Source organism: Nestor notabilis, unplaced genomic scaffold (assembly GCF_000696875.1).
Source record: "Nestor notabilis isolate BGI_N333 unplaced genomic scaffold, ASM69687v1 scaffold7881, whole genome shotgun sequence".
Classification (NCBI taxonomy): Eukaryota; Metazoa; Chordata; class Aves; order Psittaciformes; family Psittacidae; genus Nestor; species Nestor notabilis.
The window spans coordinates 1-17,896 of NW_009914163.1; the positions used below are offsets into that span (position 1 = coordinate 1).

Below are 17,896 nucleotides of genomic sequence, written 5' to 3' on the forward strand. Positions count from 1 at the left end.
TGCTTTCCTCCCTGCAGCCTTCACTCACACAAAGACAACCATGCCACACATCGTGCCACCTGTGACCACGCAGAAGATCACTGCCACCTCTGCCACCAGCAGCACCTCCAGGACCTCTGTCTCCAGAGAGGCCATCACCACAAGCAGCACAGAGGTCCCCCACACAAGGACGTCTCCAAGTGCCAGCTCCACGCCTGTCCCCAGCAGCCCGCTCAGCACCCGGCTTCCGCCTGCTGCTGCTTCCCCAGTCTCCTCCCCTGTGGCACCAACCACCAGCCCCAAGCCAACACCTACAACACTGTGGCCGAAGCCGTCTTCCTCAACAACGAGTGCTCCAAGAGAGTCACCCGCAACGGAGTCCTCTGCCCCCTCCACAGCCAAAACCAGCCCAATGCCTTTGCCTGCATCTTCCCCCTTCTCAACCATGTCCTCAGCATGGCTGGTCTCCTCTCAGCCTGGTACGGCTCCCTCTGCACTTACCACTGTCCTGCCTTCTGTTCACAACTGTCATGCTTGCTTCATTTTCCCTTTGTTTAATCCATCCATCCATCCATCCATCATTCCCCTCTTGAACCATATGGGAGTTGTGTATTTGTTTTGGCTATTGGCTGTCTGTTTCCTCTGTCTGTGGACAACTTGGGACCTGGTGGACTGACTTTGGGATGGATCTAATTTTTGTTTCCAGCAGGTTGTCTAGTCCTGTTGTAGATGCATATCCTCATCAGTGTTGATAGCACCTATGCTTTAGGTGTTGCTGTGGAGTGAATGCACAACATCCAGGTCTTCTCTGTTACTCCTCCTGAATGTTATTTTGCAGGACATGCTGGTTGGAGGAGGAGGACAGAAGGCAGAAACCCACTCCTCCCTCTTGCCTGGCAAGACTCTGTACCGCAAGACTCTGCCTTTCTTGCACATGCCCACAGCCCGGGACTTTTGTCCACTGCCTTTGCCTTCCTCTCTTACCTGCTCACCCTCAGCTGACCTATGCTTTCCTCCCTGCAGCCTTCACCTACGTAGAGACAACCGTGCCACCTGTGACCACGCAGAAGACCACTGCCACCACCTCTGCCAGCAGCACCTCCAGGACCTCTGTCTCCAGAGAGGCCATCACCACAAGCAGCACAAAGGTCCCCCACACAAGGATGTCTCCAAGTCCCAGCTCTGTGCCTGTCATCAGCAGCCCTGTTAGTACCCAGCTGCCCTCTGCCAGCACTTCCAGAGTCTTCTCCACTGTGGCACCAACCATCAGCCCAAAGCCTACACCCCTCACTACTTCCACGTTTAGGTCTGCTGAGAGCACTACCTATTTTTCCTCCCCAAACACCACATTTACTCCACATGGCAAAACGTCTTCATTAATAGTTCCTACCAGCATCTCTGCCACGTCCACTCCAGTTTTGATCCCAACCGTTTCATCTACAACAATTTCTTTTGCACCCAGTGTTGTTACTACTGCTTCTACAGAGTCAATAGAAGGGACTTCTCTGCGTACAACAACACTAACCACTACCCGCACTACATCAGCTCCTTTTACCAGTAGACTTTCAACATCATTGTCTTCCACTGTACCTTTAACAGTGCCACAAGGTGAAGTATAGCCATATATCTCCTATGTCATGTTCTTGGTTTTAGCACATATTTTCTTTCCCAAGTGTATGAATTCTTACATTATATATTCTTTGGTATGATACTATATGTATGGATTGGTTCCATCTTTTTGTCATTTCTTCAGTTATTTTGATTTCATAACAACGGGTTCCCTACTATATACTGATGTAAACATGAAAAAGTCTGAGTTAAGGAGGCTGAAAGGATGCTCAGGAAAGTTAGAGAGTAATTTGGGTTTTAATCTTAAAATCCCAGTTAAGCACTGTAAGAAAAATACCTTTTATTAGGACAGGTTATCTCCTGACTTACCTGTCAGTCCTTCTCTCAGCTGTCATAAACTCTTTCTGCCCACTTCAGGTTTTTTTTCAGTATCCGTCTTCAGGATATTCTTTTCTCAGTTTTCAAGGTACAGTGATGTACCTTGAGGGTGAAGCAAGGATGGGTAACTTGGGAGGAATACAGAGCATTGTACAGGAGCACAGCAAGAAGTACATAAGTTGCCTTCATAGTATTCAATATCCTCGTTTCCCTTCATCTAAACATCAAATACTACCTTTAAACTCTCTGGAAAAACCTGTGTTTTCAGTCAGGTCTTTGCTTTATCAAGGGCTTAGTGTTCTGCTTCAAGTCAGGAGAAAATGCAAGATCATACATGTAATCATTACCTGCTATGCAGTATTACACATTCTATCTAGTAAGGTAAGACAGACTTCAGGCAGGCATCTAAGTTGTCTACTTCTGGCTGCCTATAAATAAATGAATCAACCATTGAAATGTTTATATTCAGCATCTTTCAAATAAGTAAGATCTATTATAAAGTTTGTGAACCAGAAATAATTCCATCAGAATTAGCCAGCTAGTTGTTTTATTTGCATCTTTGTGTTCTCATCAGTGAATTAGATGTTTTTTTCCTGCTGGTCTGAATTTGCACTCTATTCTTTACAGGGGTTTGGGTTGGTTTTTTTTTTTTTCTCATTTGCAATTCTAGGGACTTGCATTTTCTTGCTTGTTCTCTAGGCAATCCTCTCATGCATCTTCAATGCCTAGTTTAAAACCTTCTCTTGCTGTGTTATTCACTTGCAATTAGTTAATTGTCTCATGCAGTAGGAATGGTTTTCCATGAACCTGAGTATGCAGGCAAAGGTCATTCATGACAACTAAGATAAATTTTTGCTATAATTTTTCTCTTATATTTGACAGAGCGCTGTAGAGAAATCAAGTATGAAGAAAAATTAACTTACAAAGGCTGTTCTACAAATGTCACTTTAAGCCGCTGTGAAGGATCATGTCCATCCTCAACAAAGTAAGGATAGTTGAGAGATTATGTGGTATTATGTCGAACCCTATCAGTTTTCCAGGGAGGTCTGAGGCCCAATAGCTCTAAGCCCTTTGAAAGTTCATTCTCAAAAAGGAAGACAGAAGCTCAGCACTCCTAAACTCTTACAGTGTTCATCATACCAAAAGCACAGTCAGTTGCTGTAGTGTTTTAGTTCTGTAGTTGACAGAACCTTAGACTCTTTAAGGTCATGCTTATTCCTCTAAACATTCCACCCTAAGAAAACAAAGTAACATTCAACTATTTGGAAAGCTGAAAGCCTACAATGCTGCATACAAATCCTGATGTTCTCTTCCAAACAGGTTGAATGTTGAAGAGCTGGTCGTCACCATGGCATGTGGCTGCTGTAGGCCACTTCAGCTTCTTAAGAAAGAACTTCAACTGCCATGCCAAGACCCAGATAACCCTGGAAAAAGGCTCATAAGAGAAATAATTGTATTTAGTGGCTGTGTTTGTGACTTTGACAGCTGCATACACTAGCCAGAGTTCCAGCTGGCCTCAGACATCTTTTTTGGTTGGGTTTTTATTTTTTTAATTAAACACTGATCACAATTTATTACTTCCACAGTGACTGCTCATTGCTGGAGTTCCCTTGTATTGATTATACAGGACAGCCTTGCAGTGAGCCACCTGGAGCATCAGTGAACTTAACTAATAAAATTCCTGATCAGCAGGAGGTGCAGGGGGTGTGAAGGGGAGGAAAAAAAGCACGGGCAGGGTGGGAGTTGGAAGAGAAGACCACAGCAGGGACAGTCTGGCCTTGCTGAGGGTGATATTTAACGAGAGGCTAAAAACTGGCCTATGCATAGTGCAGTAACAGAAATTTGACTTTCAAATAAAGTAGAAGGAATTGAATTTGCAAACTTATCTCATTATTTGACCAATTATTTTAATAGAAAATAGTCCATTAGGTTCACTACAGTTGAATGAGGGCCTGTGTAATGGCCCATTGCTCCACTGGGAGACCATTGAGGTGATCTGTTTCCTGTTGTTTGAGTGGACGCAGTACTTGTGGTTGTAATCCGTACCCAGCTGCTGTCAGAAAGCAAGGTGCTACTTGAACAAAAATGTAACCTTGGGGTTTCTAAATGCACCCTTAATGTGGTAAGACATTTCTAGAAAACATCATTAACACAGACATGTAGTGGATTTTGGACAAAGCAGAATTCTGCAGGGCATTTCCCTCCAAGGAATCAAAGACCATGCGTCTTAACAGGACACAGGTAGTTCACTCAGAAGCGATTTCTACTTGCTGCTAGCAGAGTATTCTTTACTACTTTGTTTGCAATTCAGTTAAGACAAAGTTATATGAATGCACAAAAGCTCATAGTGCCCAGGTATTTTTTCTTTTAGCAAGTTCTAGAGAAGTACGAAGAATCTGCAGCATACATGTAAAGCTTGAGTGCAGTTATTTAGCACTTCAGATTATCTTTTACGGTGTCAACAGTTTTTACAAGTCCTGCCTGTAATACAGGTGTGTATTTCATAGCCTCAACCATACCCCACTGCTACACCAGTTTATTGCAGCTTCTATTCTCAATATACTTACTGTTGTTAACACTGTATGTCATTTCACATCCAGGTTACTTTGTTTTTTGGGTTTGCTGTGGGATTTTCCCCCCCTACACACACAAACTCCATGGGAGAGCAGAGATCCACAGGCTGGGTAAGGCTCAACGAACACAACGCACCAGTAGTTTGCAAAAAGTAATTTAACCATTACACATCAATTGTTGCTCCCCAACAACCATTCAATGCAAGTATTCTTTACACTTCCATGCCCGCAGACACAAGGGAAAAAAGAAAAAAAAAAAAAAAGACAAAAAAAAAAAGAAGACAGTTTGGTTACTGTTCTAATCATTTATTTAATCTTAATACGTTCTTCTGATGAATATAGTCTAATATATAGTCTTCTATATGAAAATTCTCCACTTAATTTGACAGAACTTTGTTTTATACAAATAAGACAATCACCATTAATGTTATATACTGGAGTGTAGGTCAAGAATGAACATATGCTACCTGTTTTGCTATTCAGTTATTTTCACATGTCAATGCCAGAAAATACTGTACTTAAAAACAATAACACTGTTTACTGCAGAAATTACTTTGTCTGCTTGACAGGATACATCACTTTGGTAAGTTAACCATCATTCACAAAAGAAAAAAAATCAAGTATTTGTCTTTAATTTGTTCACTTTTCTGCTCATGGCTTCATTGAGCTGACATTTAATACAATGCATGAACAATCGTAAGCTTAACATAGTCACCACTGAAAAAGACACTTTCCCTTACCCCCCTCCTTCCCATATTTTAAATGCACATTTTAGCACAGCTTGAATCAAAGCAAAGTGAACTGAAGTAGCGCAGTGTCTCAAGGTGTCCTTTAATGAGGGCATAGACCATCTTCAGGGGGACAGATACACAACAGGAGCGGGGAAAAATTAAATAGAAGCTGCTCCCCTGTCTTTGCTAAGACTCCCTTTAGTTAATCACATCAGATGTTTAATGTAGCAGTCAACAGCATGGTTAAGGTAACAAGACTAATGAAGAGACATACAGTAGCAACAAGACACAACATAAGATAGTCCACTAGTATTTTGCCAACTGCCCGACCTTGCTGCAGGAACTGCTCATGAAGATTTTCAAGGAATGTTTGTGATCCAAGAGTCTTGATTAGCCACTGAAAGGCCACAAAAGCACCTCAAGAGAACTTCTGCAGAGAGACCAGGTCTCTAGCCAAATTTTTAGTCACAACAGCCACAGCTACTAGTCATTTCTGGAAAAACAAACCAAAAATATCTCCCAAAATCCACACCCCACATCCAAACCATTGCTTCTCTTTTTTCACTTGCACTCAAGTACCACCACTAGCCTTCAACCAAACCAAATTATAATCACCCTCTTCTATCATTCAGCTGAAAGCACTGAAGAAAAAAAGCAAGGCACACCTGAACAAGTAGAATCCTGTCCCCTGCTGTGCACTGGACAGCATGACAGGAGCCTCATTTAAAACACATTTTCAATTTTCATTGCTACCACTCAAACTCTTAATTTCATGGGCATACTTGGCTGCATGTGCTGAGACACCAATCCAAAACTTCCTTGAAATAACCTTGAGAAAATCTTCATCTGAGGTTCACTTCTCATGTAGTCAGCAGTAGCTGACTTCATCCATTGTGACCTGACAGTGGCAAGTCACCCCCAGTTTCTAACTGCACTAGCATACCTGCTTAGTTTGAGCAGCCTTTGGAACACCTTAAGGCTTGAACAGTGTGAGCCAAAATTGTGCCCAATTACTTCTGCAGAGAGGCTGCAGAGTTTGCTGATGTGGAACACATTACAAAGGCTTTGGTTGTAAAAAACACTATACAAGCTGACCATTTAGGGCCTTCAGCATGCTCTCAGTCTCAATACAGGTCTTCTACACCATGTTGGGTATTTTTACCACCACTGACAGACAGAAAACTGTTCAAATACCAGTTGTTCAACCTCTCAAGTTTTAACATTACTGTACATTGGAGAAAAACACTGTTTAGAATTACATTTTCATCTAAAAGAGTGTATGCCTCACAGCCTTCCAGGTGCCCACTTCTTCCCACTTCTGCTTTTATACAATACCAGACCCTGTAGTTAGTTATATCATATCATTAGGACTACTACTTGCTAAAGTCTGATGGGAAACAAAAAACACAGAAGAGAATATTTAACCTTACTTTGACTAACCATGAATGAACATGTACCCGTTCATCACCTTCCAGGGCAGCTCACCTCACTGAGATAAGAAGGATTAAGAATAGCTTTTGTGTTCAATCCACTTTCCAAAGATCACAAAACATTTAGATGTGAAGGATTACAAGATGAATACTTTAGACTCTGGTCCTGTGGCTTTTTTCAAATACAAAGATAGGTGGCACTCAACATAAACGTTCACTTGAATCAGATTCAAACATATATGCCCTTCCAACCAGTACAAGACTTGTGGCAATGTTCCAGTTTATAAAGTTTGACTCTACATTAACATCTGAACTTTACTGAGCAGCATTACATTGATTTCTTTCAGCTGAGAGCTGAGTGCTTTAGCAGGTGCTCCTTAAGGCAGAAAGTTACTAGCCGTTTCCAGTTGAAATCCTTCGTTACCACATCTAAATAAATTTCCCTTTAATGAGTTTAAAAGCTGGACCTTTGCAAAGAGAAAAAAAAAAAAAAGGAGCACAAGAGAGCCCACACACCCTTTGTGTAACACACTAAAAGCCATTTTTAATGTGGAAAGTTATTTCCCCATACTGTACATTTTATAGTCTTAATTTCAAACAAGGGTCAAGTCCTAATAAGGCAGGGAGCTAATAATGGTTAACATTGCAGTACTCAGACAGTGATGTACAAGACATTTATTTGCAGTATGATGACAGTGATATAAATGGAAGAAAACCAAACTGACATGGTTAATATTAAAACTGTTCTGACAGCAATTCACATAATCTCTGAGATACAGCTTCTTTACTTGTTCGTAGTGTGAGCCTATACATCTGAAAAAGAACATACAATATTACTTAGTTTTTAAACAGTGTGGCATTAAATGAATGCACAGTCAACTAGCAAAAGCTACCTTGTTTTGCTAGATTTGGTAGGAAAAACACTTCAAGTTAAAACATTCAAAAGCAGCCAGCCACTGAGTAGTACAGCTTTTTCAAATCACAGGCTGGAATACATCTCCAAACCCTTGTTGAGAGGGTTTCTACCATTGTTCTAACATTTTTAGGCTTTAACAGCAAGGTGTTATCCAAAATTGTTCTTTAAGAGGAGTAAATGTTGTAGGGAAAGCCTGAAGAATCTCTACCACCACTTCTGAAGAAAACAGGAGACTCGTCACCCAAGATTTACAACCCAAAACTTCTCAGTCCTCAGTTAACTTCAATAAAACCTCTACCAAAATTCATGATGAAAAATATTCCTAACACTGCATTCATTTGTTATGTTTAATCTTTTAATAATAATTCTTCTATTAATTTAAAACGGCCAGGGGAATTATACTTAATCTTGTCCAAGGTGCACGAAACAGAAACATGAAATGTTTCCAACCTTCAAGAGAAGACTCCACAGATAGTCTGGAATAACACAATGATCTCTTCCAATAGGGAAGAGAACTGCCATGAATAAGCAGCTTACCAAACTGGGCTGGGACCAGCTGCTACGAGTCCATTTCTTGTTGGAGTCTGCAGTCCCCATTAGCTATTGCAATGGTGATTTTAAGTAAACACCTTAAGGAGTTCTAGACACACAGATATTTAGTTTGAACAAGATCTTGTATTTAACTGTAGATACTTAAAAAGATACCTGTGCCTGGAGGTTGGGCTCAAGGCGCAGCAAGCATCCAATCTGAGTAGTTTTTGTATGTATGATACCGGCACCAACAAAGTTAGCAGGATTGGGATCTACCTCCTCAAGTAGGGCTGATCCAAAGCCAATAATCTACGACAGAAACCCAAAAGATTTAGAGGATGGAACAGTGGGATTCCAACATCAAGTCTACCCAAGCACAGCCACCACCAACTAGCAAAAGAAGCAGGAGACTAATTTTTATGTTTGAAACGCGGAAGAATTATCCAGTAACATTTTTTTACAAATTTTTGAAGTGATAAAGTAAGCCTGATAATGAACTGTTCCCAAAACAGGGTTCTTGGAAAAACTGAGAAATAAATTAAATTCAACGTAAGTCTCTCCTGTTTTTGATAAAGCCATTCCTGTCTTACACTAGTCACTTCTGTTTTGCCTAAGGCAGTCAGTTCTGTAAGAGTGACTTGTTTTCTTTTCTAACTACTAACTGTAGTATAAATTAAAGCTTAAAGTATTTTCCAATTGGGTTTTATGCACTGAATTGGTGCTTTCTTAAATAGCTTCAAGTTTCCAGCTGCCACTGAAGACTATCTATCTAATTCAAGCCACACCAAGAAACAGTCCATTCAACCTAGCACTGCCAGACATCTGTTCCGCAACATGGACTTAATCTTGAACAGGATAATCCAATTGCTGTATAAACCAAGATGAACAAAGTTTGGTTATACCACTACCCTTCAGCTACAAATTAAAAATACCGCACTGCCACCCACCTTAGCTTTTGTGATCTCTGCATCCATTGGGTGTTTTGCTTTAAAGATATTCTGTACTTCTTGTTTTGGACTGCAAGACAAGTCAAAATAAATATGTGATATATGTATTACACAGAGCATTGTTCAATAGCAATTATACTGTGAGAGTTTGTAACTCACAGGATTATGTATGGGATGGGGCACTGTACAAGCTGCAGTTCCAGTATACCCTTCCCCACCCCCCCACCCCCCTTTGGCTCACAAGAGCCCCAAGCCCCAGTACACACAATGTCTTACTTGCTCAGTTGCTTCCAACGCTGAAAAAAGTCTTGAGATGACATCTCTGTTGGCTGGAAAAATTTATTCAGGGTGATGGGTAATTTTACTGAAAGATTTTGAAATGTTCCACCATACCTGAATTGGAAATAGAAAGAACATGGTTTATGCAGCACAGTGTCAGCAGTCTCTCATCCTAAATCAACAAAGTAATTGAGGATGACCACTAAGGTGAAGGTGCAACTGTTTATGATTAAAATCCATCAGCTACAGATAATGTTATTTCTAAGGTACAGTTTTAATCCACCGCTGAATAAGTTTGCTCTGCTTAGATGGCATGTGAAAGTGAATTGGCAGAACTTCTAATAAGGATGTCTCAATTTCAGCATAGGTTGTTATCCTTCTAGATAGCATCCAAAGGACTGAAAATATATCCCTGTGAAAACATACCAGTAAGAACCATTTTAGAGTAGAATAAAGGAACATAGGCCAGAAATCAGGATTTCCCAAAGACTGGTGTTTAGTGGACAGGAGATTCTATTTTTGGCTGCATGCATTTCCAGTCCAAGTTGTTTGCAGAAATGTTCTCGGTTTCCAGAAGGGAGAAGTTAGTGCATATATTCTTGTCAAGATTTCTTAAGCAAACAGGAAGACTGCTGTTTTATACAGATAGCGGAAGGAGAAGTCATGGAGACATGTTATCAGCTGCTACTTCTTAATTATTTTTTTTAAACCACATTGTTCCAAGTGGATTCCCTAATTTCCCTTGTAGCTTAAAGCTTAGTTAGATCAAGTTTTCAAGTACATCATCTACCCAGGACAGCTTTATGTGTCCATATTCTATACTTCAGCCAGAGGACCAGGACAAATTTAACCTCTTTCATCTAATTAAGCTCACTAGCATTTGAACTCTATGTTTTACCTGAATTGAATGTTCAGGATTGGAGCTTCCATAAAGTCTGACACACACTCGATGTTCACAACCTGCTGAACCTGTGCACCTCCATCCACCGTGGGGTCAACAGGTTTTGTCTGAAGATTCAGGCATAAGAACTGGTTAAGGAAACTTGGCAATGAAATGATAAGAAAACCCCAAGAAAACCTCAATAACCTATATGAGGAATTAGCTTCTCTACGTGTTACTGAATATTCAAAACTCCATTTTTGTACAGCGAAGGAATTCTGGTGTGTTTTTTTTTGTTTGGTTTTCATCCTGACACACCTAGAAGCAGTAACATCCACAATTCTCAGTTATCTGGATATTCTCAAAGAAAGATGATTTCAAAAAGGTATGAAGGCACAGACAGACTTCACAGGAAAAACCACTGGATTATCTCATTTTGATGTGAACATTACAGTGACACTTTGAGTCAAACAAGCTTGATTGCACAGTCTCCCAGAAAACCTAAATTTGTAATACCAAGCATTAAGGATGAACTGTAAATTATGAGCTTATTTTAAAGTATCATCATCGTGTACATATATTCTTCTATCACAATTCTGAGGTTATCTGCTAATGAAGATAACTTTAAGGACTTTAAAGGACTTTTAAGGACTTAAAGGACTAATGCAGGACTTCAAGGACTCCACATCTATACTCCTGGCACTTGATGACAGTGGGTTACATTACTTATTCAGCCTAATTTCTCCTTATTTCAACAGTTAAATTTGTGTTTGTAAACAGAGCTTTAAGGAGAGACTTCCATCTCTACTCAAAAATTTTAGAAAGTTATCAGCGAGTTTCTCATTTCTTCATTTCAAGGACACCATGCCTTCACCCAGCAACTTTTATTACAACTTCGTGCAGCATAAAACACAAAAACCCAAATAAGGACAGACACGTGCTACTGTATTTAAGGATATTTGACTGTAGGTCATCTGAGCAGATTACTGTTGGAGTAAAATTCAAGAACTGTGTTGATGTCTTATTACCATAGAATATGAACATACGTCCTAGAAATAACAAAAGACATTGGAATTTTTAGGTATGTCACATATAATCATGTTGAACTACCTATGCTTTAAACATCTAATGCATTATCTATCTGCGTTTCTTCAAAATAACTTTTAAAGATAAAGCATAGTTTACATGGTTTTATCTTACCACAATATTCAGTTCTAAATGCAGTAACAGATTAAAACAAGCCATCAGACCTCTCCCACAGCAGCTATTACACAGGCAGGTAAATAATCAGTGGAATTCTTTCAGTAGCCAGAGAACATTACTTTTTACATAAAGAAGTTTTTATGGCACCAGAAGTGATGCAAAAGGGGAGAAGCAAGCAATCCTAGTGCTGACCTGTGTTTGATTCCCAGTTCCTTCCTAAGTATTTTCAATATTTTGTGGATTAATGTAGTATGACAGACATGTATGAGACGTATTATTGTATATCATACTATTACAACAAACTATACTGTAAGATATAAAAATTGAGAATAGTTCTTTAACCCTGGCTGTACCAGCCTTACAACAAGGCAGCAAGACCTGGAGCTTGCAGCACTCTTACCACTCCCGCTTCATCTCAACTACCAAAACAACCAAAAAGTTTAACAAGACAAAATGCCACAAAGGAACCAGGGACATGCAAACAGTGAAGATCCTAAGACAGGTTAGGAGATCACATTTCCCTCTTCAGTAGCTGAAAACTAAGTCCTATTTGCAGTATCATGCTGGCACTGGGGTCGATAATGAAGACAGCTAACCAGATGGCCTGAAAGATCTCACCCAGGTTCTGTCGAAATTCAGATTTCAATCCAATCTGTAGCAACTGATTTTCAAATAAGACTCCATTATTTTTACACACAAACCTAGGGGAAGAGAGGGAAAACTTGTTTTAAATTGAGCCATATTAAACAATATTTAGAACCACAAAATTTCAGGGTTTACATAGAGGATGAAGACTGTGGTTAACCTAGAATACACCAGTCTGTAAGAGAGGCCTTTACAGAAATCTGCAGAGTTAGAAAAGACAATTTTACAACCAAAACCACCACTTGCAAGACACTAAAAGAACTGAAATTCTTATTTGATAGGATTTCATTAGATAAGAAACTACGAAGGAAGCCACAGTATGCTCTATTCACACACACACAGAGTCTAAAGGACCAGGCAACAGACTAGGGTTTTTCTTATTCATATTCTTGACAACTTCTGAAACTCATTAGGTTGGTGCAGAACTGAAAAGTTTGAAGCTTTGACTGTTTAAACCTGAAAGAAAAAAGAATCTCTTGTTCCACCAGTTCTGTATCATGTAAGTCAGAGAGCTGTATTTTTTCCACTTTGAGAGAGAAAGCCCATATTTTGCAGTGATTTCTGTCCTTTCTGTCACCCTTCACTTGAAAGTAGAAGAGGTGATCAGCAAACATCAGCCCTTTGCATACAAGTCACTTAAAACATACTCACAAATATCTGTACTTTTGACAATTTACTCTATGTTTTTATTTGTGAATACTTGCAAAAACTTACACAACTGACACTGTCTCATTTTAGAGCACTGTGTGACAGCACTGACTCGTAAAGGCAGTGTATTCATGAGCTTGTCATAAAATCCACAACACCTACAGAGGTGTTCCAGTTACAAGTCTGATAGTACATGTTTCTCTAGTTTTGCTGGTATTAAGTTAATGCACAATATAGTTTTGCTTTATAACTATATTCTGGAAGTTGCCCAGCCTTGCAAGGTTTTAGTATTGCTTACTTGTGAAAAAGCTCATCAGCATCATGCACAGTATCAGCTGGTTCCTCAGAAACTACCTCAGATGAAGCCAGGTCAGGGCTAGTTCAGGCAGCACAAAGGAAGAAAGGCAGTAGCGACAGAGACAGCAGGAGTTAGTAAAGACAGCTTAGTGCTTAGTTATTTCTTTTACCTCCTTCCTCAATATGGCACTGCTGAGTTTTAATGCATGAAAAATTTATTAGCTGCCTAGCTCAGTACACCTAGAAAGGTTTTAGGCATTAGGTAATGTTTTCCCCCACTTCTTTCCCCCACCCCACCCCTCCCTGATTGTGTTAGGAACCAGCAATTCTTCCCAAAGACAAGAAACAGCTGAAGGTGTTCAACAGATTAATTTACGCCTCTTAAAGAATCAAATCCTTTTAGGCATTTAATTGTGACAGCAAAAAAAAAAAAAAGTTAGTTCACACCCATAAATACAGATGTACACCAGATGTGTGCTTTGAAGCAGAGGCCTCATCAACCTTAGTGGCACTTCTAACTATAGCTGCGCAATCAGTTCTCGAAAAACACACAAGAATAGGCAAGAATATACAGGCACACAGAGAATGACTTACCCAAGTAACAGATTAGAAATAAAAGTGACAACAGCACTAAAAAGAGGCAGGGAAGTGTAAAAGGCAACTTCTCAGTATCATTAGAGAAGCATTTCATCATCTACAGACAGACCAAGGGGTTGGGCAATGCTATACTTTCTTCTGCAGAAAGAGAAAATTCTTTTTAGGTAACTTTGGACTTTTGCTTATGAAGCTACTAGTACTGGGTTTGGTTTTCAGTGATTTTTTTTTTTTTAGCTCTTCAAATAAAAAAAAAAAAAAAGGCAAAAAAAAAAAAAAAAAGGTTTAACAAGCTTCTGTAGCTTCTTAAAGTCTTGGTCTTACATACCATAATTACTTCAAGAGAAACTCAGGATCAAGTCTTAAATTGCTGCAAACTTGCCTAGTTTAAAATTAAAATGCACTACATTGCCTAGTATAAAATTTTCATGAAAGTCTCAATGATCCAGGCACTAATTATGTCTTAGTATTAAGATTCACTGCAATTTTGTCATGCCATCATTCAAAATCTGGTCTTGGACAACAGGAATTCTTTGGCCTCTATGATTTTTAAAGATTTGAAAAGATTTTTAAAAGACATTCTTCAGTCTTGTATTATTTCCAAAATTTTATCCAAATAACATTCGAGTGTAGCCACAGTGGCTTTTAATATTAACACACTGCACCTACACTATACTTAGTAATGTAATTAGATACTTGTATCAAAACCCCTTTAAAAAAGCATTCTTGTTTTTTTTCCCCTTTTCACACTGTCTGTGTGTCAGACAGTAGCAAAGCAATTGAAATAGATCTTGAAATTCTGAAAACCAGTTATCTCCGGATATAATCCATTCTGTTGTTCCAGTATCAGCTTGCCGTAAGTGGAGACACACAAGAATATTTTATGCAAATAAGATAAGAATAAATATATTCTTATCAGGCCAGATAACCCCCCCAGTTCAAGACATACTGAAATGCATAAGCAACTTGGTTTTAGAAAGGGAAAGTAGGAAAAAGAAACAAAAAAAAAAAAAAAAAAAAAAAAAAATCAGCATGAAAACTAGGCAATACTGTATGGCCAGTATCCTCAGATTGATTACTACAGCCTCAGTTTTTCCATGAGCAAAGGTATTCAATAAAGATAGCACAACCACCACAGAGTTCAAGAACACCTCTCTTGCTGCACAACCACCACCCAGGAATGCATTCAATAAGCTGGAACAAAACCAAAAGTTATTGCATGTATTTTTTCTAATCCTGTTTCAGATTCTTCTTCAGATTCCTTACAGGGTGACTTAATTACCTCGCAAAGTTGTCATCAGAACCAGGAGCAAGAGGTGCAACTGCAGAAGCTGAATCTGAAAATACATCCACCAGCAGGCTACCACTAGAGGACGGTGGGGGAGCTGAATTGGCGAGAGGGGCAGCACCCAGACCCAGCAGATCCGCAGATGGAGAAGGAGTAGACTAGGGAAGACAAGACACTTCGGTGTTAACACTAGAGCAAAAAACTAAAAACAAAGCTGTCTCTTGCACAGACAACTAAGCTATGGCAAAGTGCCTCTCCCCACCGCAAATCAAGCTTTCAATGGTTGTAGGAGGCCTCATGAATGCAGTTACTACCTTGCCTTTCAATTTAAGGTCATTTACAGATGGGGTTTTCTTTTTTTCCTCCCTTTTAAGAGAGTTGTGTCCATCTAACCATTAAATAATAATTAAAAGAATGATTCTTCTAGAATCAGATTCTGCACAAGAAACACGACAATTTTTGTCACCCTGTCTTTTTTCCCCTCTGAATTTCAAGGAAGATTAAGTACTGTAGAGAGTAAAATTCAGAAAGTGTTGCTTTTCTTTCATGAAGAATCCAGCAAGAAAGGCAGTGGCTTTTACACAAAACTGAATGAAAACATCACAGCACCTGTGAAACTAATTGTCAGTTTAGAGCTGGGTTTATGAAGCTTGGCAAACCTTAGAAACAACATAAAACCTAACCAGCAAAAAAAGCTAAGCCTGTAGTTAGCAAGCTGCAAACACTAGAAGTAGAAAGGTCAAGACCTTCAAATTTTTTACCCCCTCAGACAGAAAAAAAAATTGAGTAGCCAGGACATGGAATCATGCAGAGACCACACATACATGCCAATTCGTGTGCAATAACAAAGCACAGACTGTCAAAAACATGCTCCTGTATTAGACATTTGGAGCCTACAAGATATGCTGAAGGTAAGTCATGAGATGCACTTGGATTGAGTGTGAAATTTTGGTTTTACCAGTCAACACAAAGTTCTTATGTACTCCAAAGACTGAATTTAATGCAGTATAACAAAAAATATCCTAGCAAAAAAATTTCAGAAGCCAATTGGTAAGACCTACTGAAAACAAACAGCTGGCACTCCAATTTGGAAGATATTTTTGGCATCCAAGCTGGGTCACACCAAAGCCCTTGGTGAAGGCAACATAACAGCCTCTTACATGGTTGCAACCCATAAAGTGAAGCTCATAAAGCGTAACATAATTTTAACTGCCAGGTACCCCAGTCAATTTGGCATGTGAAGAAAGTTTAGCATCTTTTCTTCTAGAAGGGTATTTCTGTCTATTCAAAGATGTTGCACTTGGAACATCTACTCTTACATCCTGCAGTGACTAAGAGTTAAAGGATTATGCTTTAACAACTGGGCAGGGAGTGTGCTACAGTATTTCCTCCACTTAGGTTATCTACTACTACATCTCAAATGTAATTCTGCTAGTCATTAAAACCAAGTATTACATTATGGGAACAATTCACCCTACCAGCTTTAATTGACAATAAAATTAAAAACTTTAAGAAGAAACAAAACTGGCCTTACCTACCACAATGAACTCAAATAGTACTGTGAAATAAACGGTAACAACATTACATCGGGTTTACAACATCCACATTAAGTCAAGTGTTGTCCACTTCTAGCAAAAGCAACAACCCGAAACAAGATGCAAGATATCTACCATGTTTGACAAAGATGACAGTTTGAAATTCAAGTTACTCTTTTTAAATATGTTAACTTTATCATCTCACCCTTGCTGCAATTTCATCAGCTAAGAAATTCCCATTTCTAAGCTTACAGCAATATTTTTTCAAAGTAACAACATAAAAGGGATTTTATTTTTTTTTTGGCTGCAGGCAGTTTATCCCCATTTAGAGAAGACTCTCAAAGGAAAACTGCATCCAAGCAAGCAGTGGGGGGAAAGCAACTGTATGTTACCATGCTACTTTATAGCAAACACGTATAGCCTCAAATTTGAGATGAGAAGTTTCAAACCTCCAAAAAGACACTTTAAGGAAACCATTCTTTTCTTATTCGCATGGTGTCTAAATTCATGAAAGAATAGCTTTTAAACTCACAACAGCACTGGCATTGACAGAAGCAGGTTCAGCACTTCCATTCATATCAGAGCTCCTCTCCTTTTTGATCTCTTCCAGGTCAGTAACTGTGCCTGGGCCTTTCTTCTTCTTGAGTTTAGCCAAAATAGAAGATTCCCTCTCTGGAAAAGGAGGCATTTCTTCCAGCACTGTAGCCTTATCACAGAAAAAAGTGTGTTACTTAAACTTCCAGAAAAAGTCAAACCAGCTTCTTCATCTTTGAAGAGATACACCCTTAGAGATTGCATGAGGCAAAACCAGCAGTAATTATCCGCATAGAAAATGACTATGCAGTTTATTGTACAATGACAGAGTAGACTTGCTTTTAATAAATAAATAAATATTAAAACTTTCTGGAGTCCTCCCAAAGCAGTTGTTCATGAGAGCAGAAGCATATTACTTCTCTGTTACACTGCTATTACACAAAAAACACAAAATAAAAAAACTAGATCATAGCAGACCTAATGGTTCTTAAGTCAAGCAGACCTGGGCTGAAACCACAGATAATCCAAGGATCTAGTCAGACCTAAGCTTTTACTAGTTATCAAGACTAAGCATGCCATGCTCTGCCCAGACCCAAGAGCATCAGGTTAAACTACTGAACTTCTAGAGACAAGTTTCCTGCCCACCAAGTCTTCAAAACAAAGCACGAACCTGTTGCTATGTGAAAACTGTAGGCCCCTGCACTATGCTGGCTTTCATCGGCTTCCACGCTCAAGATTGGCATGCTTTAACAGTCATTTGTCCTACTAAAGCACTAACAGCTTTGATTTTAGTTCTGAATTAATGGATGACTGCAGATGAATTGGTAGACTAAAAGCATCCTGTGTTGATTTCTAAGCAGTCAGGTGAGGTTTAGTGAAGTTTACTTTTTTAACAGAAGAGACAGCTAGAGAAGGCTGCATAAAAAAAAGGGGAAAAAA

At 39.3% G+C, this 17,896-nt stretch overlaps 1 protein-coding gene across 1 annotated transcript; it reads right to left on the reverse strand.

The window, feature by feature from the left end:
- Positions 1-7,038: 7,038 nt before the first annotated feature.
- On the reverse strand, positions 7,039-17,129 carry LOC104412718 (AP-2 complex subunit alpha-2-like; the record flags this gene model as incomplete). The annotated part of the gene is made up of 10 exons (XM_010023513.1): positions 7,039-7,473; positions 8,282-8,416; positions 9,055-9,124; positions 9,331-9,447; positions 10,232-10,350; positions 11,168-11,262; positions 12,035-12,117; positions 13,008-13,085; positions 14,883-15,046; positions 16,959-17,129. Coding segments are annotated over 10 exons (1,110 nt in total), but the record flags the coding sequence as incomplete, so codon positions are not given.
- Positions 17,130-17,896: the final 767 nt, after the last annotated feature.